The sequence below is a fragment of the Uloborus diversus genome, chromosome 2 (assembly GCF_026930045.1).
Source record: "Uloborus diversus isolate 005 chromosome 2, Udiv.v.3.1, whole genome shotgun sequence".
Lineage (NCBI taxonomy): Eukaryota > Metazoa > Arthropoda > Arachnida > Araneae > Uloboridae > Uloborus > Uloborus diversus.
This window is the reverse complement of record NC_072732.1, coordinates 136,957,812-136,985,481: the sequence shown is the minus strand read 5'-3', so window position 1 is coordinate 136,985,481 and position 27,670 is coordinate 136,957,812. Positions and strand designations below refer to the sequence as shown.

Here is a 27,670-nt window from a genome sequence, read left to right as displayed (position 1 = left end):
TAGTTCGCGAGTTATGAGTGTTTTAGTAAACGGCTCCCCTCACTGCTTTCCCCCCTCCCCCGGGGATCTCGACCATCCAGGGGGGCGAAGACATGTGGTTTCATAATCACTATAGTGCCTGTGACATTAATCAGAAATAATTTTGCGTCAGATCTTCCATGCATGCTCAAAATACCCCTTCAGATCCTGAACTATAATGCAAATCGTGTTCGAGTTTGCTACTGTCATTTTGTTTTTCAACGAGTTAACAGTACTTAAATGATTTTAACAAACTGAATAATGATATTTTGGACATTATTCGAAAAAAAAAATCAAACAATTTTGATTTGGAATTTATTTTGGTCAAAAAAAGTTTGTTTTGCGCATTTTATTCAAAAATTTTGCTTGTTTGCGAAAAATGGAATTTTACTCAGAAACCAACAAAGATAGGTGCATAATTATATTTAGCTTTCATGAAGCCCTTGTTTTGTTGCGTCGATTGCCACTTTTTTCAGTGTTTTATCTCAAATAGTTCGCGAGTTATGAGTGTTTTAGGAAACGGCTCCCCCACTGCTTTCCCCCCTCCCCCGGGGTTGTCGACCACCCAGGGGGGCGACGACATGTGGTTTCATAATCACCATCATGCCTGTAACAATAATCAGAAATAATATTGCGTCAGCCTTTCCATGTATGCTCAACCCCCTTCAGATCCTGGACTAATAGTCAGAGTTCGTACGCCTTTGAAAAGTGTTTGAAAAAAAAAGTTCATTTTCAAGAGCTTGAAAACCTTGAAAAAGTTTCTTAGTGCTTAAATTCCTTCAAAAATCATCGGATTGTGCTTAAATTTTTTTAAAAAGTATTTCACCAATGCACTTTTCTGAACATGTGTTCTATTTGCAACATCGCGAAAAATTGCTTCCGTGTTTTGGATTTCAATCCTTTTGCATCTTAATAAATATTTTTTGAAATTTTTTTTTTACAATAGACCCGTTGTAGTTTTTTGAAACTGGGGCCTTAAAAACGTAATTATAATATGATTTTGGTAACATTCGGTATAAAGGAATGGGATTCAAAAAATCTATAAAATTGAGGATCATAGAAAAATTTTGGAATTAAAGTCGTAAAAATAGTTGTAGGCGATTTTTTGTGATGTGTTTGAGGGGGGGGGGGTGTTAGAGTTTGGTGGTCTCTCGGAATTTTTTCGAATTTACAAACTTTTTTTGGTGGGGGGGGGGGGCGATCGCCACTGTCCCCAACAAAGTTTAATAAAACGGGTGCTCAGCACAGTTTGCTCTATTTGGAAGTAGGCTATGCTAATGTGTGAACACTTTTTTTTGCAAAGATCTAACTAAAAAAATAGTTCAAATAAAAACAGAACGAATTTCAGATTATAGCTGAACGCTGACATGAACTAGTGCTACTTAGTTTTTTAGCATCGAACTCTCCAAGAGGGTTGCACATCAAACCAACGTCTTGCTTAACTCTAAAATCTGAAAATTAACCCAAGAATTAAAATGAAATGGATATAAAGATGATCACTGAAGAAGAATCTGTACTGATTGATACGTTTTAAGTCCACACTTCATTGACAAAGACACAAACAAACGTTTTGAAAGTAAATGAACCATAGTCAGAGTTGGTACGCCTTTGAAAAGTGTTTGAAAAAAAAAGTTCATTTTCAAGAGCTTGAAAACCTTGAAAAAGTTTCTTAGTGCTTAAATTCCTTCAAAAATCATCGGATTGTGCTTAAATTTTTTAAAGAAGTATTTCACCAATGCACTTTTCTGAACATGTGTTCGATTTGCAACATCGCGAAAAGTGCTTCCGTGTTTTGGATTTCAATCCTTTTGCATCTTAATAAATATTTTGAAGTTTTTTTTTTTTTTTTACAATGGAAAGCTATTTTGACATATGGTACCTCATATTAGTTTTTTTTTTGTTTAATTTCGACACTTAAAAAAGGAATTATCTTGGAAACCATGACAGCATTGAATTTTCCGGAAAATTGCTCTCGTTTTTGAAATTTCAATCTTTTTGCATCCTGTAAATATTTAAATATTTTGGCTAATCGAATGTTATTTTTGCATATATGCTACCTCATGTTAGCATATTTTATGTTTAGTTTTAATAAAAAATAAGTAAATTTATTTTATGTAAAACATGTCACTTGTGAACTTACTCAGACTTCGCGAAAAAATGCTTCTTGTGTGTTTAAATTTCAGTCTTTTTGCATCTTGCAAATATTTAAATATTTTGGCTAATCAGATGTTATTTTCATATATGCTACCTTAGATTAGCATATTTTATGTTTAACTAGCTTTTAACCCGCGGCTTCGCTCACGTTGCTGTAGTTTTTTTTCAATCAATTCAAGTTAACGGTTAACAGAGGCAGAGGTCAAATAGTTACCAAAAAATGGTTTGTCTCCAGTTTCGCTGACATTTCAAATTGCCTGCCCCTTTAAATGTATCAAAAGGTATGATTAAAACTGAAAATCAGGGGGAAGGGGGGTGAATGAAATGTCGGCGAAACTGAGAAGGCACCCAAAAAATCACACAAAATTAATCACGAAAACATTCAGGAGTTCTAAAGAAGTTAGTTTGGGTAATGGAAGTTTTTGTGCTGGTTATGGATTAGCTTGATTTAGTTGTCAAATAATTTTACGTGTTAACAAATTTAAAGAAAGAAATATTAAAGAAGTGGCGATATTTGGTTACATGGTGAAAACTGAGAAACAGTATTTGCGTACTCTTTAGCTTCACAAACAGCGACAGTTGAAAAGATTGCCAAATGCCTTAGCTATTGAAATGATTCCAGAAAAAAAGTTTGGCTACATTCCTATTGATTGATTTAATACCCAGTCAACACAAATAAATAAAAAAAAAGCATTAATTGCCTCAACGTTGCATTAAAATGGAAAATAATCAGCCAAATCCATGTATTGTTTGCCAATCTTGTGCAAAAATCTTGCTTCAAGATTTGACTTGAGAAAAGCCTTGAACAGTCACCAAAAGCAAAGATAGTCAATAATACAACAATTTTGCTATCGGCAGAGAGTTGAGATGATACACTAAATACTGTATTGAGTTGGGGAAAGCCTTCGAACATGGAACTAAAAAGCTCATAACTCGTTTTTTATTCTACTTAGAAATTTCGAACAGGTGCCATCTTCAGCAGAAAAATCAGAGCTTTCGATGGACATATAATGTAAATATGTGCAAGTATTTTTTCTTCCCCTAGTTAGAGAATTTATAAGAAAAATGTGTTTTATTGCCCCCTAAGGGGGTTTTGCCCCCCTTAACGGGACGAAAACTACCCTATATGTTATTCTGATGCAGAAGCTATATTATTGAAAAGTTTCATCAAAATCCATTCAGTAGTTTTTGCGTGAAAGAGTAACAAACATCCATACATCCATACAGGCAAACTTTCGCATATATAATAGTAGTAAGATTTTAGTAAAATAACAACACTGAACTTGATTCACAAAAATTTGCTTCCCTTGTTTGAGGTTTCAACCCATTTGCATCTTGTAAATATTTTCATATTTTTGGCAATCAGAAATTATTTTGACGCATGCTACATCAAATTAGCTTGTTTTATATTTTTTATTAACTAAAAAATTACTTACTTCTGTTTTGTTTAATTACATATACTTTTTAATTTTGCAATTTTGATTTTTGTTACCTTTAGCTAATTTTTGGTTATTACAGAGTTTTAAAAATTACTCACCTCCACTGATCAGCTCTTTGAAACTTTCAGGTGATTTTTTATGAACTCGCAATCATACCTGAATATTATCATTTTTCTAAATTTAAGTTCTAATTTCAACAATGACCCATTTGTTCCCAAAATAAAACTACTATTCTCATAATGTACGTCAACTTCTTGTGAAACTTTTCAGTTTAGAAATATGACTATGAATCTGAATTTGCACATTTATTGACTATTAAAAGCAGGCTCAAGTTTACATTTAGAGTGTTTATCACTTCTTAAGTAGCTTTTGCGAATTTTGATGTGTGGAGACTGGACTGGGGACTTTTATAAACTGTTTTCTTTCTTACTGATTTTTAAATTTACTTGAGGACAGTTCAAATGCTTTATTGGCTAAACAAATAATATATACATGCAAATAATTGATTTGCAAACTTTGCATACTTATAACCAATTTGTGAACCTCTAATATTTTTGAACTTAATAGTGCAACTGGAAATTATCTTCTGGGTGTTTTTTTTTAGTCCTAACTGCCCTTATGTATGTGTATAAATCACTATCAATATTGGAAATAAATGTTGAACCCAATATTTTTCTCTCTGAAGCGTATGATTCCTGATAGTGTAATGAACATGTTTAAGACTGGAAATGCTCAGTTTTCATACTCACATATGAAAAGTTTTGTTTGCGATTGTGATTTTTGCTCACCGTTCGCTTCCGCTATAAAAAATTGTGCTTTTATGTTCTGAATATAAATTCTTATGCATTTAAATCTCATTTATTTATTAAAATTTTTTTATGAGCTAAAATCTTTGAGCGATCTAGTAGTAGACAACATTTTTTTGCACGGCACCAATATGATAGTCCAGATTTTACAGTAATTAAAGTGTTTAATTAACAATCAAAGAACATAAAATTCTATCAGAATATTTAAATACTAATTACTTTAATGTTTAGTTGAAAGGGTTGGAGCGACAAAAATGTCTAGAATTTTTAATGTGTTTTAAGTTTTAGGCATTCTTTTTTTCAGCAGTTCGCCTTGCAAATAAGTGGATCAATTTTGTAGATTGTTGGTTTTTCTTTTTTTCTTCAAATTTCTCAAATTATCTGTCAGTTTATACTGTTATATTGAAAAGCTGGGGTTAAAAGAGGAATTGACAAAAATTTCATTGCACTTCCCAATGCTGTAGTTAGAAGAAATATCGGGTAGATGCCACTGGTTAAGTAATAGAAACGGTCAGTTTTAATTACTTAACCAGTTTTTATTTAGAAAGCAAACACTTATCCAAATCCATTTTCCGAAAGGGTTCTAAACTAATTTACATTAAATTTGTATTATTTTACAATAATGATCAAAATATATCAGGGATATTTTATATGAATCAAGGCTGCAGTTCGTCCACTTCCCAACTGCAGCTAGCAAGTTTTCTCAAAATTAATATAAATACTCTTTTCCCTGTGAGAAATTTTTTGTGTTATCAAGCACTTACAGTTAAGTTCTTTTTTCTCTCTCTCTCTCTCTCTTCAGAATGTTTTACTGCATTGCTTGCATTTCTGTCTCTTGGCAATTGCTATTAAGAATGTTTTAGTATTGCTTATGTTTTTGATGCTTAAATGATAGTTTATAATCTTATACAAAAACTTTTGTATCAGATCTTCGATTATGAAATGCCTGGTCAGCCTCTTCTACAGCCCACAGACGATGATTCTTCCACTTCAAGAACTACCCCAGTGCCATCATCTCCTTCCAGGAAAAATTCCTGGAACCACGAATATGGCAGAAATGCCGAATTGGACAAAGTGCAAATTCCTAAAATGTAAGTATTGCATACACACCTATTAAGAGCATTTAACATTTTTTTGTGTGGAAAAATTTCATACAAAAATATTATGCACAAACTTCTGTTCCTGTGTTTTAAACATATGAACCAACAGGTAGTATAGGGAGTATAATGTAGTTTTTTTTTTTTTTTTGTAACTTTGGGGTGAAAACAACCAACCAATAAAACTTCTTTTAAATTATTTACTTCTTATTACTTTTTGCAGGAGAGGCTTTCACTTTTGTAAGAAAAAACTTGATAATTTCAATGCTTAGGTCTGTATCAATCAAACTTTAGTGTTCATTAGAGGGGGATTCTGAGAAATTAAAAAAAAAAGTTGAAAAAAGGAAAAACTTTTCAGTTATTAAAAATGCATAGTACAAAATGTTCACCTTTAAAGAAAAATACCCTCCCCTGAACAGAAGCTTCTGGATGAGAGGTCATGGTGACCTCCCAAAAATTTCTTATTCAACAAATGTTGATGATGAATTGCCAAATTTGGAGACTACAACATGAATGTATTTTTTCTTTTATTCAATTTTTTAAATTGTATTTAAAAATGCCTAATGTACTTTGAGATGCTATACATGTATGACATGTGCGCTTGATCTTACTTTATCATTTGGTAAAATGGGAACTACATTCTGCAATTTTCCTCTATCAAAAATTCAAGCTTGAGCCCTGCCCCTGAAGTACTTGTAATCACAGAATGAATTTTTAATTGAATTTAATAACCAACTTCATTGCTGATTGTATCATTCAATGAAATATATAAATAAAAAGATAGTAGTGCTAAATGGATTGGGGGGGGGGGGAGGCAGAATCATGGTGCAGATTACCATTGAAATTTTTTCACAGGTGGGGGAGGGGTCTTAGGGGGGGGGGGGGGTATAGTACTTGAAGGGAGTGCCATCTCTCTTAGAGCGCAAGGGTAGCTGTAGAAAAGCAGTTCAAATTTTGTGCATCAAATCAAAACCAATCAGTTTTTAAAAATTAATATTTTTCTTTATGCATAATAATTGATTCTCTGTTTTTCAGCTTTTCAGATGTCGGATTCCGTTATTATTTAGATTCTCCCATCTCAACGAGTCAGAGAAGGGAAGATGACAGAATGACTTACATAAATAAAGGTAAAATTAATTAAGAGTTGTAAGGTTTTTAGTTGCAAATAACAAAACAATATCCCAGATCTGTCCAATTCAGAAATGCTCTAACCTCACAAACAGCGAAAATAATGTGCAAGACAGTCAACAACATTATTCACTGTTTTGGTACTTTATTTTTAAAATGTTAACTGTTGTTCCAGTTTTTCAAATTTAACTCCAAAATAGTGAAATAAAATTTGTGATCAATTGAAAAAATATATTTTGTTGTGATTAATATTTCTCAAGTAATTTCAAACTGCTATATTAATCAGATCATTGAAATTAAATTCTTTTTTCCAATAGAAAGTAATAAATCTCATTAAGGTACATCATGCACATAATGCATAGTTTGAATGCAACAATGCTTGGATGAACGCAATTGCAAGTGTCACTAAAATAGGGTCGAAATGCTTTTAACACTGACACAAAAATTTGTTTCTTGCAAAATTCAAGGAACTAAACAGTATCAAGTGCAGCAAAAACAGTATAAACAATAATTCTTTTCTTGAAGAAACTCTTAAGAATTAAAGAGTAAAAACTCTAAGAAATGAACTCTATAAAAGAATCTTTTTGAAAATGTATGCTTATTTCAGCAAGTACATATCAATTTTAAAGGTATATTTCCTTAATTTATATTATGTCAGTTTTGAAAAATGACTTCTAATTCCATTATTTATCCAAAATCTTAGGGCAATATTATGGCATCACACTGGAATATAGTCCAGATCCAGACAGACCTTTAAGGAGCTGTACTGTAAAAGTATGTATAATATTTTTTATGAAAATAGTTCCAGTTTTTATGCTGACGTGATATACCAAGTGCACATAGTAACATGTAGTAAACATTATAAGAGACATAGAATACTACTTATTTTAGTTATTAAAGGTCAGCTTTTTAAAAGTAGGCACTTAAAAAGCTCTTTAGTTGTAATCAAATGAGCTGACTTGTGAATTTTTCTTTTTTTTTTTAGTTGTTAAGATATATACTTGGAAATATGATGTGAAAATTTTGAAAATACCATACAATAAAACTGAACCTATTTTGGTTTGCTTCATTTAAAGGCCGACTCTACACGATTTAATTAATTACTCTGCATGAAATTTTGTTAGTTTTAAAATTTTTTTGCAATCATAGCTAATTTAGTACAAAATGAAAAAAATGGTTTTATTCTTAACTTGTGGTACCCACACAGCTTTGCCCATAGTAGAAAATTAAAAAGTCATTTGGTTCGCCTGTATATTTACAAATAATGGATGATGAATTTCTCGCCAATTTGCTATGGCTATTGCTCGCCTATGTTACAGTTCCACATTATGATAATTTGGTAATTTAATTGTCCACGTTATGATAGTTTATTCGGTAAAATGTTCTTAAAATTGGAAAATAAAAAGAACAAAATCAAATTTTTGAAAAATCGCTTCAAGGTGCACACTCCCATGCTACAAACTAATATTGTGTAAAATTTCATGAAAATTGAAAGAACGGTTTAGGCGATGGTGCGCGTCACAAAGATCCAGACAGAGAGACTATGAGCTTTGATATTGGTTAAAGAAAATATTAATATATACATCCAATTTTGTTTATTTTGCACTTACAGTACATAATTATAGAATTGCATTTGGAAAAGTTTTTGACAGTGATTTTTCTTCCACCAGTCGACTGTGATGCTTGTATTCAGAGAAGAAAAAAGCCCAGAAGATGAGCTTAAAGCATGGAAATTCTGGCACGGGCGACAGCATAGCGTGAAACAGCGAATATTAGATGCTGGTAAGAAGCGTACAAAGGAATTTTCAGCTTCCAACCCTAACGGTATAAAATAGGAAAAACTTTTCCCTATGCAAAATTCATGCATGATGAATATTTCTAAGTTATTAAACAAATGTTATTTTAAAATTCAAAATTTTAAGCATTGCTTGTTGAAATTTATTTTGTCTTTAAAGCTAAAATCATTAAATAATGAAGCTTTTACTTCTAAATCAGTGCTACTCAGGGCTTAATTTCTAAGAGAAAGTGCAGGAGCCCTATAGTTTTCACAAATTATTTGAATGCGTAAATAACCTGAATTCTGTTCATTAGGAGTCACTTCACATAAAATTGAAAAGAAGTGCAGGGGAATTTAACTCCTATGCAAATTAAGCCCTGGTTGCTACTTTTTATGTAAAAAAAAAATAAGAATGTGTTTGTTGAACATAATTATTTCAATTATTTTGATCTGAATAACAAGTTGAAAATAATAATAAAATCTCATTCGTAGCCTTGTCAATTTTGGTTCGCATAGTATTACACTTATAATTTTCACTTTGTAGTTTAAATGATGTGTGATATCATTCTGTTCACAAAACTTTCATAAAACTGGAAAACAAAATAAGGGATTGTAGGGCGAAGTAAAATAGTTAATGTGCCAAACTTTTTTCAAAATGAAAAAAAATTGGAAATTTCTTTTGAAAATTACAGTACAATTAAAAAAGAACAATGCATTTTATAATAAAAATGGGAATTGAAATATTCTTTTTCATTTTTGGCAGTAAATTTGTCCTTAAAAGAACTGGAGTTTTCTTTTTTGCAAGGGGCAAAGTAAAAAAGAAAATAGTTTCTTAATCTTTTCTCTTTGATTATTAAAATTATATTTCATTAAAAGACAAATGAATGAATAAAGTAATTAATAATGAAACAATAAACGAATGAATATGAATAATTTGTTAAAAAAGAGTGAATAAATAGTGAATTAATGACAAAGTTAATGAATGACTGAATAAATGAAAGACGTAAATCAATCAATCAATGAATGAATATGTTAGTGATTAATTTATTTGATGAGTAATGGAATGAACTATTCAATTTTGCCCTTCATTCACCTAACAAATTGTACTAAACACTTAACCTAAAATAAAAGATGCACAATACTAATTAAATAAGCACTGCTGTGGACATTAGTAGATTTCAATTAATACTTAAAATGCTAATTGTAAAATCTTGATCACTTCATAATAACAAAAAATATTTTATAAGCTACAAAATATTATAATATGTGTATCAAATTTTGAAAATGATTTGTTGTATTGACCTTGATCTTTAGAGCTTTTTATTTTTTGGCTAGAATTAATCAACTTATTGAAATTATTGCAACGTTTCACTTTGCCCCACATTTCCTTACATTCTAGGCACAATTTCCAATTATTATTATTTTAAGATTTATTCCATAACACCAGCTATTTTCCTTTGAATTCATTCTCATGAAAATGCTGAATTTCATTCATTTTCATATTCATTCAGTGGCGTCATAATCTTGCTTATGATACATTGGAATCTGCAAAGTAGTTTAAATCGCATATATCTTGCTTATTTGCAACCACAGAACTTCTGAGCATAATTTTGCTCCATAATTTTTCTCAAGGCAACTTGATAATTAGTTTTTAAATTCAAATGTTTTGTTTTACCAAATAAAATAAAATCTATGATAATTTTAAAATATCATACATTTCATTGACAAGTATAGGATGTATTACTATCAGTATTTGTTCATTTAGTCTTTAAACAAACACTTTATAGCAAACAATGAAGCTAATTAAAGAATCCATTGAGGATCATGATAAATATTAAAACCTTAAATATATTTCTTTTTAATTGTTTTGTTGGATATATGCATTTCAGTTTTTTTAATAACAAATTCCAAGTTTATTTCTTGCATGAATAATATGAATATGAGCTTGACTTTTTCATCAAAAGTGTATTTGTATTGTCAATTGATAACTGTTTTTGCATTGCATAGTTTGAAACAATAACTTTTATTCTTCTTTTTCAATGTTTCACTTGGAGTTAATATGGTATGTTTTTTATGATATAATGTTGAAATATGAGGTTACTAAAGAAGGAATTTAGTTGATTTAATGTTTTTCTTCCAGATACTAAAAACAGCTGTGGTATTATTGGTCAAATAGAAGAAGTAACACACAATGCAATAGCCTTTTACTGGAACCCCATGGAAGGACCAGCTAAAGTAAATTTTTATTAATTTAATAAATAAAGAAATAAATAAAAAGAAATAAATTTAATGAAGAAAAGAAATCAAAAATAAAAATTTGTAGTAAATAAAGCATGCATGTTTTCTATTTTTAAATTTACAATTCTAAAACTGACAATCAATTTTATCCTTATTACAGGTTAATGTATCTGTACATTGCCTAAGTACTGACTTCAGCAACCAGAAAGGTGTTAAGGTAAGTGATTGTACTATAATTTTACAAAAATATTAGAATTTGTTATCAGGTATAAAGAATTCATTTATTTTTCTCTTTTAGTAAGAAAAAGTGAATAACAAGTCAGTTAATTCACTTTTCCTTTTATAATAAATTTCTGTACTTTTTTAGGGATTTCCACTGCACATACAAATTGACACGACTGATGACTTAAGGGAAGGTGCTCCCCCTATTCATAGAGGATACTGTCAAATCAAAGTTTTCTGTGATAAGGTATAGCTATAATAATTTAGTTAGAATTTAGAAAATTTTACTCATGTGATCTTGAACGTATGCACAATGAGGTAAAGCAACACTTCAGTTGAAAAATAATAATAATAGTAATAAACCCACCTTAATTTCAAAATGAAAGAATATTTTTTGTAAAAAAAAATCGGTCACATTATTTTGTAGAACATTTCTGATAAAACTTTTAAGTAACATTTCTCCTTGAACATAGAATAAATTCTACAATGTTGTGTACCTAATTAGCAACAGTTAAAGTGTGAACATCTCAATCTTGATAATAAAATTTGAAAGAAGGGTAATATATTGTTTTGTATGATGTTTTAATCTTTACTTAAATAATTATTTAATCTAACACAAATGTGACGACCAGCAACAGGCTCTGGGCCCAGCTAGGCTGGTCCTAGTCCCCAATGAAGATCAATGGCTATCTTAAGGCTATCGACCCCCTTTCTCATTACCATCTCTTCGGTAAGCTGTTCTAAGTGTCCAAGACTCTACTGAATAAGTAATTTTTCCTAATTTCCAGGTTAGTTTGAGTTTTGAATAGCTTAAAACTAATGTCCCCATGTCTTGCTTTCCGTGCAGAAATTTAACCCGTAAACATCTTTCATTTTGATAAATTTAAACAACTGAATCATGTCCCCTCTTGCTCTCCTTTGCTCCAGGCTATACATATGAAGCTTATTAAGTCTGTTATCATAGTCTAAATCCGAAAGTAATCAATCTGTTTTTGATCAATAAAATCTGTTTTTGAACGAACAGTTTGGAAGTTATGAACTTGAAATTTTAAACGATGCCAGTATGTTCAATTCATGTTGCTGGAGCATGCTATTTAAAAAATAGCAAAATCACATAAAAGCTTTCAGTTTACTATTGTTGTTTCCCCAGTGATTACAACCAATTTTTTGACCAGTGTAAATATGTTTTGTCTTTTTTTCTTTGTGCTCATTTAGTGGCACTTAGTATTAATTGTGTTTAAAAGAATAATCAAGACCTGCATGTGAAGAATTGTGCACTTATTGGAATAGGAATAGATATTGAACGTGTAATTATTTTTAAAAATGAAGTTCAGTTTGAAATTTGATGAAATTATTTTTCAAATATAAAATACTTAGTATTTGAAGAATACTATTTTCAAAATAAAGAGTAGTGTAAATTTTTAGTAAGTACTTGAAATACGTAGGTACTCAAAATTTGGCAGAAATTGTCAGAATAGTACTTGGTAGGGAACTAATTTTTTTGATGTCTTATTGAGAACTTTTGCAGCATAATTGTTGCACATTTGTGAACTCTAATCTTTTGTTTTTAACACAATATATTCATTTTTTATTAAGATTTTCAAAAGAATATTGAAAAATAAAAAGAATTTTTTACTAGGGTGCCGAAAGAAAAACGAGGGATGAAGAAAGGAGGGCTGCCAAAAGGAAGCTTTCTGCAACAGGGAGTAAGTAATATTCTTTATCAATTGAATGGATGAAAAACCAACATCCGAAATGTCTTTCATCATTTATAAGTTGAAGTTCCTTCTAAAATTCAGAAAAAAAAACCCCTAAGTTGACCATCTTCATTTTTTCCAACAGCTAGTCGTAAGAAGATAGAAGAAATGTATCATCAACCTTGTGAAAGATCCGAATTTTATTCAATGAGTGATTTAACAAAACCACCTATACTCTTCACACCTGACGATGACAATGAAAAGGTAGTTGGCTTTTATGTGTTTCTTAGTTCAGTATAGTGAAATATGTGTCATCAATATGATTTTTATTTTTACCCAGCTTCTTAAAATGGTATTCTTTTTTGAAGTTTGAAAATAATTATATAACTGCCTAAGGCAGTGGTCTTCAACCTAACTTTAATAAAGAGCCAAATTTGAATTTTTATTATGGAATTGCTTGTGGGCCCGGTAAAATTAAAAATTTTATCATGGAAGTGCTTGTGGGCCCAATTGGTCAAATTACCTATATACAGTATAACTTTGATTTAAAGATACGCCATTTCACTAGTCTGGATTGATTGCGTTGAATGTCTAGACTTCACGATATCCTTGATTTAACCATAATTTTTCCCAGGCCCTTGAAAATCGTTAAATCGGGGATATGCTGTTCTTCCATTTAGAGGGAGAAAATGTGAAGTTTTATTATAGGTTTTCTTTAAGTTTGAAAAAGCAAGTGGCAAAAATACTAAGTTTTGCGAGTCTCCCACGGGTTGCAGGTTGAAGATCACTGGTCTAAAGTGTTGTCCTATGATCAGAATAAGACCCAACGAGAGGCCAAGTCAGCCTAGTTGGAAACCATGGGCTCGGCAACACTGACAAAAAACTCCGAATACTTAAAGATTAAGTAAAATTTACTCTTTTGGTATTTACTGTTGTGGCACTTTCAAAACAGTTAATTGTTTTCTAGTAAGCAGTTTTGATTTTTTTTTCTCCTCCTCCCCTTTTTTCTTTCCCCTTTTTTATTCATTTCTTTCCTCTTTTTTGATGGGGTGGGAGGAGCTCGGCAACATAGCTGACAAGGGGCCCCTTGGCTTTCTGCGGCTCTGGTCAGAATGAACAAACTCATACATGTATGTGGGTCATTCTTTAATAAGCGAAACTTTTCTGTCACATGCCTTTTACATTAAAAACTTTAAGTTCATTTAACAATGCTTTTTAATTTCATCAAAAATATATCTATTTAAACCTGCCAACAAATTTTAAATAATAACTAGCTGCGTGCCCGGCGTTGCACGGGCTACTTAAAAATGAAAGAAATGTCCAATTGATGTTTTTGTATTACTCTGACATCAGTTTCTAAAGCGCTAAGGAGTAAATAAATGCGCGTAATGCAAGGTTTGCAAAACACCAGTAGAGCATATTTTTGGCAAAAATCTCTTTAACGTTAATCATAGTTATCAATGATACAAGCTATGAGTATTTTCAATTAGCACAAGATGAAAATATATGCATTATCAACTATAATCTGTGCTCACGTTAAAAGGAATTACATCTGATAGACTATATCTGAACTATTTATGTACAATTACAGTCGGCTTTTTACATAGAATGACACATACTTTTTGGTTGATTACGTGAAACTGAAGCACCAAGACTAAATAACTACCAATAAGCATTAATTTAATACCAAGTCATCAGATTCCAATTTAGCTTTAGTTAAAATCCTTAAAAACAATCTTTTTTGTTCAACTCTGTTTCACAAAGAAATCCAAACAATCTTAATTTAACATGTTCTTTTAACGATATAAACTGTATTTTAAAAATAGAAACAGGAAGGAAAAAGAGAGTTATTACAATTCGAAAACCCACCCATGTGACGGGAAAAAGTCCAACAAAATAAACATAATTAGCCACACATCCTAAGTGTACCAAAATATGAGGCCGGTGAATGATAAACTTAGACTACAATCAATAAAGATTACTAAAGAAACATTTTTCATATTCTGAAAAGAGTTAAGAACTTTGAATGGAAAAAATAAAAGGACAGACGATAAATAAAGATCATGTCCGAATAGAGCAACCAATTTTAAACTAATTTAAAATGAAATTCTGGATGGAAACGTTGTTTTAAGACTTGGACAGCAGCCAGAAAAATCTTTTTTAAAACAATTATTAGAATTTTACTTGCTCACGCACATGCAAAATGGCAACAGGAAAGAAATAAAAATTCCTGAATAACGTTATGTTAATCAACGTTTTAATTAATATCTCCACTAATTAAAGTAGCACAATTATGTGATTGGTCCTATTGTTTTCTTTGGAAAATTTCGAATTGATCGGTATTTCGTTTGACTCTCGATTTGCAGCGGTTCTCGAGAAGATCGATCTTCAGACAGACAGACAGACTGACGGACGCAAACAGATTTTAATATTATAGTGGATTTTTATTTAAATATATTTTTGGTCCACAACATGTGAATTCTCACCTCCGGTTCATGTCGCACACCTTGTGTGATTGTTTATTTTGCTGAATAACATGTTGAGTTAAAAGTATATACTTATTTATTCATTATTCCTTTCACAAGTGTCTCAAATATTAATTGTTTAAGTATATTTAATTTTTAAATATTGTGTTTTAGTTCGTTTGAGTAGGAAAAGGAGTCATGTCACAGGAATTCTCACCTCCGTTACCTAAACACAAAATGCCATTCCTCATCAACACGGGGCAGTAATGACATCAAATTTTATTTGTCATGATACAAGGGAGCCCCCTTATTTATTTTCAGCCATAAAGAAGTTGAAATTTTTGTCAAAAAACAAGAAGATAGATTTTGTTTTTAAAACTAAAAGTGTTGTTATTCTGACTTCTCATCTCCGCAAACTTGAATTTCAGGGATTTAGATTAATGTATGAAAAGAAGTGAACATGTTTTCATATGCTTAACATGTGCAGATTGTAGCAACGAAGAAAAAAAATATTTCCCTGAAAAATGTATCCATTAGGCCTATATTAATGGAAAATTCCTCACCTCCGTGACAGACCTTATCAATGTCAATATTTCTGAGGTGAAAATAAATGATGGAGGGGAAATACATCAATCTTAGGCATTCTACCAGTATTATAAATTGCCAGTATATTCTCAAATTCACTAAATACTTTTTTGTAACACACTCATTTGAACTAAAAGGAAAACTACTAATTAAACTTTACTTTAATTAAAAGAGCTTAATATTAGACTCCCACTATTCATTAAAATAGCTTATTGTTTGCACAGTTAACAAAATTATTACTTTGATATTGAATTATTATGATTATTGATTTGGGTCTCGATTGTTAAACATTAAAAGTTGTTTTCTTTTTTTTTAATTTCTGTGAACAAGGCATTTTTTAATTTTTTTAAACTTATGAGTAAAAGAATTGGAATTTAGCTGGGCCATTGTTTATGGTTACTTCTAGTAGGTAACACTTTCTTGTAAGAATAAAGAAAAAAGAAAACAAAAGGTTTCAGAATTAAAAAATATTTGTGTTAAAATGGAGAATGACCCATGTGTGATTAAAAGAATGTTTCTTGTCGCAGGTACTTATTGAAGGAAATTTTTTCAAAAACAAACACTTCTTAATGCAAATACCAAACAGCTTCTTTATACAAATACCGCTACCGCATTCTAAGACAACCGCTTCCACCCTTATTTGAAATTATCAGTCTGGAAAAACAAAACAAAACCAACTTTTGAAACAGATATTTCAAAATGATGATTCCAAAATAAGGGTAAAACTGGAGCCTCTGTATGCCATTCTTTGCTCTAGCTAAAGGGCTGTAACTCCCAGCTTACTTTTCTTTGTTAAATGTCTGTAATTAATTCAAGTTTCACCAAAACATAACTTTTACCTATGGCTAAACATTAGCATATGGCTTTTGTAGAAAAATAAGTTATATACTAGAATGGTCAGCTTTAAACCTGGACATAGCTAAAGTGAGGAAGTTGGAGCATTTGAATTTCTAATTCAATGGAAAAAATTAAAGCAAAATTTCTCAAGATTAATTTCTAATAGCTATCAATATTGTACCACTAGAAAAGTAAAAGTTGAACTGTTTTATTTCTTTTTGCAAATATCTTACCAAAATTTTTGCTTTTTAGTTATGTATGGTTTCTTAAATTTCATAAAATAATAATGCTCCTTCTTTATTGACTAACTGTTAATGTACAAATATTTATCATTGCATTTGAAAAACATTGAGACTTCCCGACAAACATGAAAAAAATTTAAAGAACATCCCTATGATTTTAAGCTACGTTACATTATTCATTCATTAAAAAAAAAAAAATATATATCTACTTAAATCTGCATTAAAATTAGGAAAGCATCAGTGATTGTAGTACAGTATAAACCATTGGGTATTTCTGTAATGACAACATAGTGAGGTAAAAGTATAAATTTGTTAAAAAAAAATTAAAAACCTAGGTTGGGAGCTATTTTATTTAATTCTGTTAAAAGAATATGCATTTTTTGCATTGATAAGGAATTATCAAGCATAATACAAATATCACTTTAGTAATTGATAACGCAGTGGCAACAATTTAGAGCAGGAACAATGAATTTTGTTTAAAATGAAGTTTTTGCACAATATCCAAAAAGTGTTAATACATTTTCTAATTTTTTTTAAATACAAATGAAAAATCCTCACGTATGTTATTTAGAATTATGACATTACTTTTGATATAAGTTTCAAATAACTAATTCTTGTATTTTAAATGTGAAAAAAATGCATTTTGTAAGTATTTACTTGATAAAATATTCATCTAATTATAATTTTTTTTTCAAGCAATCTTTTTTCTCACAGGTGAATGGCCCAGAATTAGCATTTTATACCATTGCTGCTGCAGCTCAAGAGGAAACTCCAGTAGCTGTAACGTAAGTACCTTAAACAAATTTTCAACTAAAACATTCTTGGTTATAAAATGCAGGGTGGTAACGCAACCTGGAAATCAGGTGGGAATTCTCAGTGAAATTTTAATTTCTGGAAAAAATCGGGGAATTGTCAGGGTATTTTAAAAATTTCTCAAAATATCAGGGAAATTTATTATTTTCAATCACCAAGCCGCCAAACCCCTCAAGTTTTCCTCCCTAAAATTTCTTCTTATTTGGACACTTTTTTTTTCGCCAAACAAAAACAAAACTTGCTGAACTTTCTAAAATTATTTTTAAGAACTGTTATGAATCAACAAATCCTTGAGATCGAACCCGACAAAAAATAGTAAAAATGTGCAAAAATTATCCCAAATCACATTAAATTCTTCTCATTCTTTTTTAATTTTAAAAGTTAGGTCTTAAAGGAATTTTGAATGTTAATCTTACTGTTTTCTCTCCTGTTTTCTGTTTTAAAAATCTACTGCTTGTTTCTTGCAAAAACAGCTAGTATGCTATATAATGTGATTCTATTTTAAAGATATGTTCAATAGCCATGATTGTAAAATCAGAGAATTTTTCAGAACTAAATCAGGGAACATTAGGGAATTGTGCGGAAACTTTTTTCCTGGATTTCGTTAAAACCATGAAATAGTATTTTTTTTTTTTTTTTTTTTGACTCCTCTCTATATTTCTAATTATAATGTATTTAAAATGATATATATATATTTGGTCTCTAAGGAGCATTTTTGGGCCTGGAAATTTGTCTTAAATCTGGTGTTTCTTTTAATGACAAAAGCTAAGGTTCAGATGACTGACTCTTAAAAAGTCAATTCAACAGAGCTTATTGTTACATTCATTCTTTTAAATCATACTTCAAAGATTAAGTACACCTTATTAACATGAAAATGCAATATATCATTATAGAATTCAACATATAGAATGTATTTTAAACATCTTAGGTAGTCTAAGTATGAATTATAGAAGCTTTTAAGTACTGCTTGCTTAAAATGAAAGTAAAATTCTGTACCTCAGAGTCAGATTGAAGCAAGTTAAAAATTGCGACTTTTTGTTTATTTATTAGTGTTTTGTATGTAGAGGCCTATTCCATATCAAGTCATGTGAATGTAATTCTTTAAAAAAAGTAATCCTTTTCAATTTTTTACCAGGGTTAAAAGAGAGCTCGTCCCATCCTTTGCATGCGCCAGGAAAAAGCCTGTAAAATTACCAAAAAGCTCTCCTGTAAAATTACCATAATGTGACTTACATTCTTCTCTCTCTTAGGTACAGAATTAAGAACTAACTTTAAAAAAAAAATTGTTTGAATGTGCTAGTTTATCAGCCATATAGGTATTACTGATAAGTTACAAAGAGAAAATCAAACTTTTAAAACACTTAGAGAACTAAGATAATTTTCAAAAGGGTTATTTATGCAGTGCTTTCAATATTAACCTATTTTCAGGTGTCAAATAAAATTTCACTGATTAGAATGCAGTTTTTATGTTAATTTCTTCTCCAAGCAAAAAAAAAAAAAAAAGAAAGAATTGATTAAAAATTAAGGAAATTGAATTAATTGTATGCATTTAATAAAAACAAATAAATTTAAAAAAGAAACGAAAAGTATTTTCATTGGAGCTTATCTTTAAAATTTTCTTTTTAAGGGAAGTGAAATCGCTTGACATTCCTGTAACTCCTCCCATGAAGAAATTCAAACTTGCCCCTGCTGATAGAGGTATGTATGTTCTGCTTCGAAATTTTTAAAATGTACATGAAATCGTATTACACATTAATAATATGATTAATTTTATTTTGGAAGCTTATTTCTGTATAGATCTTGTTACTGACTATTATTATTTTTAAGCAATTATTAATAAAATCAATGATAATCAAGCAGAATAATGCATTACATTTTTTTTTCATTCTGTTATTTAAAATAATGTTGTGCTATTGAATTAACAGTTGGAAAGTTTGGAGAAACACTGTAATATAGTTAAATAAAACTATTGTTGCACATTAGTTAATCTATAATTATCTGTGAAATGTTACATTTAGTTATTTAGGCAACTTGCTTTATTATTTTTTGAAACAGAAGGTCACTTAAAAAATCTCTATTAGATACTTCAGACCAGATAATCAGTTTAATGTATCTTTTGATGTTTATCTAACAATGTGATTTATTCCTCAAGTTATGTTCTTGTGCAGCAAAATTTTAAAATTACAAATTAAATTTTATAGTATAAATGTACCAACTACTAAACACATTTTTAAAGTCATTCTTTCCTTAATTTAGAACTCTTAAGTTTTCAAACTTTTGCTATCAAAATTGCAAAAAATCGCAAGGGCGCATCCCCTAAGGATCGTAAAGACCCTCCTCAAAAAAAAAAAAAAAAAAAAAAACATGAGCCCCCCCCCCTTAAAAAATGAGAAAAACCCTCAAAACTTCAATGGCACAGTCTGTGCCATGACCCCCCCTCTCCCCAGGTGGTGACTAGGAAGGAGAGTTAACCCCTTTCTTGGAATCCTTCATTTTAAGGGAAATTGCCAATCCTAGTATTTCAATACCTATATACCACTTAGGATACTTCCTCCCTCGAGGAGAAAATATTTGTTACACAAATGAAAAGTAATTAATATTTTCCTCCTACAAAAAAAAAAGATTGATTAATTATAACTAGTGATTTATAATTTAAGCTCTTAACGATATAAATCAGTAATTTGCAAATTAAGGGGCAAGGCTTCATAAAATATAAGCCATAATGAATAACTGGTCTAGATTTAGGTTGCATTATATGTGTTTAGTAGTTCGTTGCATGTTGAATGGTAACTTCTGACACTTAGAACTAACAGTCTCGTATTGGGATCCAGTGCTGCTTTATGTGAAGAGGGCCGATGAAGAAATCTTCCATCCTCTACACTTGATGCCGCCATCGCTAGCAGGTCTTGCCAAGGCAGTAAGTATTCCTTACAATGTCTGCTACTAATTTCGTAAGCATTTGAGCTTTTGAATTTGTCATAAGAGCATAGTTATGCGAGCAATACTCATGAAACTTGGACTTCTTTATGCATTTTGAATATGTACAATTAGCCTACTTAAAAAATACATACAATATGAAAAAATAATTTTTTAAATATACAGCCATTTCTCAGTTTAATGCTGTCAAACTTCAAAATATTGTAGAACTTGACTAGAGTCCTTATCTAGCCATTACTGATCCAAACTAAAGATATTGTGTCAGAGGGCATTAATCAAACTTTTTTTTTTCAGAACACATTTCTTGAGAAATCTATATGATCAATCAAAATTGTTTTTATTAAAATCAACTAAAACATTTAACATATTGCCACTCTGAGTTTAAAATTGCATTGGAGCATAAATTATAATTTTTATTTATACTCAAACTCGAATATTATTATACTCAGTCTTCCATATTGCTAAATTGCTTCATACAAACTCCCTTCATGATGATGGATAGCATGTGTATAGTTGATTGAAATTTATTAATCATTAATGTACATCTTTCAAAATACATTACATCTTCCCTACCTCCCCTCCCATTTTTATATCAGGATTTATTTTCAAACAAACGATGTAAATAATTTTTTAAAAGATTTAAAACAATAAGAATTATATCATTAATATCCCCAGAGTACTTTGGTGATTAAAAAAAAAAGAAAAAAAATGGTGATATGTGAAAATCCTAGGCTTTAAAATATTATAAAATAATTTCAAGTAATCTTTTCCTCCACTCCAAGTTAAGAAAAAAGCTTTCTGGTTTCAGTTTTGAAATTTAACCTTTTAACATTCTTATAATTTTAAAGAAAACTCCTAAAAGTGATTTTTATTAATGAAAATTATATTTAAAAAAATGTTTATACAGTAAAACTTTGATTTAATGAAACCCAATTAAACAATTTCCTCAATTTAATAGCATATTTCACTGGTCCGGATTTAACTACATTGAATATATAAGCTTCTTCATTTAACAATATTCTTGAATTAACGATAATTATTTCCAGTCCTTTGACAATCGTTCAAATAGGGTTATATTGTACTATAGAAGTATTTATTTTTGATTTTTGGAATCATTTTTAGTTTGAATTTTGTACACATTAGCCCGAGAAAATCACGAGCATGAGAAATAGGAGACAAAACCTCAGCTTATGATCTTGACAGGAGCAAGTGGGAAGGGGTTAATAAAGTAATGAAATTATGAAAGTGTTATGTTTACAAGGCTTTTAAAGTCACAAAACGGTTACTAGCATTTGATTTACAAATTTGACCCTCCATGTAATGATGTGTCTTACATAATATAATTATATAATGAACCACGTTAAGATGAATGCACTGATTCTCTAGTTAGGAATATATTCCATTGCATGTTATAAGAAACTACTCGTTTTTTTGCATCTTTTCCTACTGTTTTTTAGAAATATTTTTTAAAGAATTTGTTATAAGCATGCTTGGAAGGACATGTGTCCTTAAGTACTTGGTAAAATTGTGCCAGGAAAATAGATCAAGAAGCAAATAAAGAAAACATCTGTATTTTTTCTGAAAAATTTTCAGCACTTAAAATTATAACAAAAATACCAGTAAGAAGAAGAACATACAGTGAAATCCCGCTAAAACAACAAATTTTGTTTGTTGTAACAACAATTTCATTGAAATGGAATGCAAGCGATGTATGGAAATGAAATAGGGAATGAAAAGTTATTTTTTGCAGAAATAAATACTTTGTTATATTGGTACTTGTTGTAATTGCATTTCAATGCAATGTGTAAACTAAGTATTTGTTGTTGGTAAAATACTTATTGCATAATAAATAAGTGCTTAAACTTATTTTTCAGCTTGAAAATAAGTACAATATTGGTTCGGATTTAATAAGAAACTTTTATAAAAGGTGTAAAAAAGGGTAAGTTTTTCATTACATGAAATTTAAATTGTATATTTATCGACAAAACATGTGCATGCATAAAATATACCACTATGCAATTGCATAATTCAAATCTACATTTCTTTTGCCAATTTATCTTGTTTTCCATTATTTTAAAGTACATATAATGAATTATTTTTTATTAATACAAGAGTTGAAACTTCATTACTAAAACAAAAAGCATGGTACATAACTAATACTGTGTGGTACTAACATAATTAGCAATCACATATGTTCTTTATGGTAAATATTGTTTAAAAAGTTCCTTAAACAGAAAGTTTGCTAAGATTTTTTATCGAGGGGGGGGGGGGGGAGTGTTTTCTCCAGAAACAGAGAGCTGCCGTGTTAAGTGCAAAAGTTGTATCTGCAGCTGAGTTCAAAATGAGAAACTCTCGTTTACAATTTTGCCCCTGCCTACATGTATTTGATTAAGTTGCAACCTTTTCAGTATGTTTAAAAAAAAATTCACTCCCATTCACAAATGATCATGAAACATTGTATGTAGGTGACATAATGACAGAGAACCACTTGGTGACCAGTGGCGGATTCGAGGGGGGGGGGGGGGGGCTAAGGGGGCTGAAATACATTTGTGAATTTAAAAATTACATTATATTTAAATATAACTACTATATATAGTGGCATATTAATAGAAGGGGGGAGCTAGGAGACTGTAACCCCTCCCATTCTCCCATTTGGTCAAAACTTAAAATAGATTAAATTGTGATATGGAATGGAAAGGCTTGGAGAAAATAGTTTCGTTCTACATTTTTTTTTTTCCAATCTGAAAGTTATTACTTTCAAATTAAAACCAGCCATATATATTTAACTTCATTCCCAGGTTCAGGGGGCTACATCCCCCTTCCACCATGAGGTCAAAAGTAATTCTAAACAAAACAAAAATTTCAAAGATTTCAATACTTTTGCGAATTTAAATATGCATTATATTTAAATAAACTGTGGTGTATTAATGGTGGGTTGCGGGGTGGGGGCTAAAGGAACTGTAGCTCCTTCTCCCATTCGGTCAAAACATAGCATGGAAAGGCTTGGAGGAAATAGCTTCGTCCTGATTCTATCATGGTTTTTTAATCTGAAGTTATTAGATAACAATTAACACAGTCATATATTTGACTTTGTTCTCAGGCTAACAGGGCTATAGCCCCCCCCCCCCATGAGGTCAGAACTTGTACTGGATACAACAGAATTTTTAAAGGTTTTAAATACTGCAATACTTTTACAAAGAGAGGATAAAACGTTTTTAGGCCTCTAATTTCGGAAAATTTTGTTGGGTGAGCCCCTGCTTCCCCCTAATGTCATCAAAGATTATTTAAAATTGCATTTTCAGTACACTATTTTCGAATATTTCGGGAAAAAAAATTTCTAGCTTTTTTCCAAGTTACATAATTTTCAACCCTCTTTTGGACAAACATAGAATGAAATTTTATTTTGGCGTTTCAATTTCAAACTACTTCTGGTGTGAAAATTCTCCTCTCTATATTTATCGTTGCCTAAGTGTGCTTTAAAATGTTTTTAGCACGGAGAAGAGCTCTCGAATCTCCTTCCCCTAACAATACAACACAAAAAGCTTAGTATTGCTTTTCGAGCTTAAATGTCGAAATTTTACAGGGAAAGTCCTCAGCACTCTCTGTTCCTTTAATGTGACTAAAAAAAGATACATTTTCAAGCTTGAAATGTTTCCTTTGGAGACAACCCATTCCATCAAAATATAAATCAAAATTGTGTTTTCAGAACTTCAATATCAAAAAAAAATTCAGAAGACAACCCCCGAACCCTAACGTACCTTCTAGCTTCATCCAAGAGAGCAAGTTACTATAAAAGATGGAATAAATTGTCTTACTTAGCCGAAGAAGATACCTAAATTCTTCTCTATACGCTTAACGTCTTTAAACGCAGTCGAAAATTGAGCTTCTAAAATTTCAACTTTGATAAATTTCCAGGGGGTTCCCCCCCTGACCGCCTCCCTCTAGTATTAGCACACATAGCTTTAAATTTCGTTTCAGAAAAATTCCTCGGACCTTTCTTCTTCACATACAACCTAAAAATGACTTTTTGAAAGAGATTTCGGGAGGAAAGGAGGCCGATTGAGTCAAGAGAAGGCAGGGGGTCCTCTTTCCTCTAACTTTCCCAAACTTAAACCTTAAGTCACATCTTTAGGACCTCAGTTTAAAAACATTCCGGAATAAAGACCTGACATCACTTTTATGACGTTAGGAGATCCCCATAACATTGACAAAGAAGGCGTACAGTTTAGTTTTTTCAAACTTTAGGGTCAAAAAACTTCTAGAGACAGCCTGTGAACTTTTTCATTTCCCAAACGCAAGACCACCAAGGACAGCCTTTTGAAGACTTAGTAGTTAAAATATTTTCATAGCGAGCCTCCAAAACTTCCCATTTCCTAAACTTAACTAAACATAGACTAAAATTGCATTTTTCAGCCTTCATTGACAAAACTTTTCCAAAGAGGGCCTATAAGCCCTCTTCATTTCCCAAACATCACCAGTTATAGCTTAAATTTCAGTTTTCAATGTCAAAAAACTTCCGGAGGAGAGCCTGCCTAGTAACGTAAATTCACTAGAAATTGCGTAAAACTCCTTCTTAAAAGACTCTAATTTTGAAAAATTTTCAAAATAAATCACCAAAGAATTCCTCTCCTAACGTCCACAAAGATAACCTTTAATCACGTTTCCCAAGTTCTACAGTGAAAAACTTTCAGAGTGAACCCCTGAACATTCCCCATCACCTCAACATTATCACAGATAGCATAAAATTGCGTTTTCAACCTTTTATTTGTGCAAATTTCTGGAAAGAGCATTCGATCCCTTAATATCGCTAAAGAAAGCTTGAAATTGACTATAGTAAGAAAAAATACTTGGGATGGAACCTCAACCTCATCTCACCTAACTTTACCACCAAAACTAAGAAAATAGTGTTTTTGACATCAATTTTTCCAATTCTACAGAAGGGTTCTGACCCCCTTTACGCATCTGCTTCTTTTTACTACCTTTCTCTAGCAAAAACTGGGGTATAATGTTTATACCCTAACTTTTATCTTCACCTTTTCGATAGGGAGCCATACCATGTTTTCACACCTCTTTCTTTATATGCGAATATATTTTTATCTACCAGTGTGATAATCTACATAAATTTATATGAGGTTTTTCCCTGAGCATGGTTTTAATAGCTAGAGTGCAGCTGCAAGCTCTGGATGCTGTAACTGACCTTTTCGGTGTGTGTTTGCTTGCAATTCCATCTTAGCTCTGCCATGGAGTGGTAATTTGTAGCCTTATATCCAACTGAGGTGCATCTAGTGTTTTCAGACCTTTAAAATGTTTGCGAAATTATTTATATTCTTTAGTATACTATATAAGTTTATTTCAAGTAAATTACTGTATTTAAAGTTCTAAATTTTTCGGGAGAGGGACCCCTTGTAGAGAAAATTTCATATTGTTTAAACAGGGTGTCTGTCCCCCTAAGAGTGATGTCCCCCGAGATTAAGAGTACCCGCAAAAGCAACAAAAAAGATCCTCTGAAACAGTGACTCTCCACTTGGACCATAGTTACCCCCCCCCCCTTGCTCGAGTTCTAGATCCACCACTTCTGGTGACCATATAGTCTAAGATCCCGATAGTCTTGAACTACCCTCATCTAGTTTTCATAAATTGTTACCATGAATGAAGAGTTGTAAATAAAACGAGAAAGTAAAAATTTCTAACTCTTATCTCTTTCACGTGAACTAATTATTGTTACTAGGGGTTGAACAGTGCCTAAAAATGAGTAATTTACCCTCAGAGTTTTGAAAAATTGTTGTTATAAATGAAAAATAAAAGAAGTCCCTGATCGGGGTTGTCAGTGGCTAAAAGGTGCCTAAAGAGAGATACAATTTACCCCTCACACAGAGTTTACAGAAATTGTCATACATAAATGAAGAGTAAAAGTTGTAAATAAAACTCGAAAGTGTACCTACCTTTAGTGTTTAACTAACCTACTGGAAAAGCTGTCTACCTTTTTCCAGTTCTTAAGCAGGGTTGCCAGAGGCAAAGTGCTCAAAAATGAGTAATTTACCCTCACTGAGTTTCCAAATAGTCTTATCATTAGTGATGTAAAATAACTGGGTATTTATTTTTAGGGGTATATACCCAGGTAAATATCCAAAATGGGTATTTACCCGGATATTTATTTAAAAAATTTCTATTCAACTAAAATACTTTCCTGTTTGTATTCCACTATGTATATATATATAGCCAACCATATACAAAATAATAAATTTTTGCCCAAAAATTGTATTTTGATCACATATTGAAAGAATTATTGTGTGAAACAACTTAACAATCTAATATGATATTCACATTAAATGTGTTGGATATGCTTAATCAATGTCCCTATTTTTTTTGTTTTTCATTTTTCAAAGCAAAATTTAAAGTTTTACCAGTACAAATACAAAGTGAGTGCCGAACTAACGCCTCCTAAAAACTAAATGCCTAACGCGTTCTCCCTTTTAACATAGAGCAAAATGATCCCAGTAAGCATAATTTCGGTCTTCTGGCTACCGCCAACTATCAAAGTTCGAAAGCATTAAAAATCAAAAGTGGAGAAAACAATTGGTTAACTTCTAAATTTAAATTTTAAAATTAACGATTTGATTTGAATTGTTTGGATTTCTCATCATAGCAACACCATCCATGTATTGCCGTCAGGTAGTAACGTTTGTGTACCAGCGGAGGATCACTTTTAAAGCAAATGTGACAGGCATTTAGTATTTAGGAGGCTTTGGAGAAACTGATTACAACTCAAAGCCAAAACTAACTAGTAGCATGATATTATGAAAAATCAAAGATGAAAAGTTGTGCTAGTGCCATCTATGTGACAATATTAAACTTAAATCCCTTTGCTTTACCCCATAAAATATTAAATTATACTGCCATCCTATTTAAGTTTTAGAATAGTTCACTCTAAATTGACAGTTTTTTTTCGATAAGATTTCATTATGCTTTTAATTAAAGAAATTATAATATATAAATTTTTATATTTTTAATCTTTCATTTTACAGTTTATGTTTTAAAAAGAAAATCATCACATTTTGATACCACTGAAAGTTTTTTTTTGGCAAAATGCGTAATTACTAGGGATTTACCCTGCCTTTGGATAAATACCGGAAAAAATATTCCTTCCCACCCGACATCACTAATTGCATGTATTAAAAATAGTTCGAATAAATTTTCATCATGAAGTACCACGGA

The 27,670-nt window shown here is 30.9% G+C and overlaps 1 protein-coding gene across 2 annotated transcripts in view; it reads left to right on the top strand.

The window, feature by feature from the left end:
* Window positions 1-27,670, top strand: part of LOC129216040 (protein grainyhead-like) — a 117,973-nt gene that overhangs the window by 86,432 nt on the left and 3,871 nt on the right. Inside the window, exons 7-19 of one of the 2 annotated variants that reach the window (XM_054850185.1) lie at window positions 5,345-5,508; window positions 6,550-6,641; window positions 7,346-7,416; window positions 8,313-8,424; window positions 10,560-10,654; window positions 10,818-10,874; window positions 11,025-11,126; window positions 12,519-12,585; window positions 12,722-12,840; window positions 17,402-17,490; window positions 19,146-19,216; window positions 20,350-20,435; window positions 22,330-22,394. In XM_054850185.1, coding sequence (XP_054706160.1) covers window positions 5,345-5,508; window positions 6,550-6,641; window positions 7,346-7,416; window positions 8,313-8,424; window positions 10,560-10,654; window positions 10,818-10,874; window positions 11,025-11,126; window positions 12,519-12,585; window positions 12,722-12,840; window positions 17,402-17,490; window positions 19,146-19,216; window positions 20,350-20,435; window positions 22,330-22,394 — 1,190 coding nt within the window. Of the gene's footprint in view, window positions 1-5,344; window positions 5,509-6,549; window positions 6,642-7,345; window positions 7,417-8,312; window positions 8,425-10,559; window positions 10,655-10,817; window positions 10,875-11,024; window positions 11,127-12,518; window positions 12,586-12,721; window positions 12,841-17,401; window positions 17,491-19,145; window positions 19,217-20,322; window positions 20,436-22,329; window positions 22,395-27,670 lie in introns of both variants that reach the window. The other variant, XM_054850184.1, reaches the window with a different exon arrangement.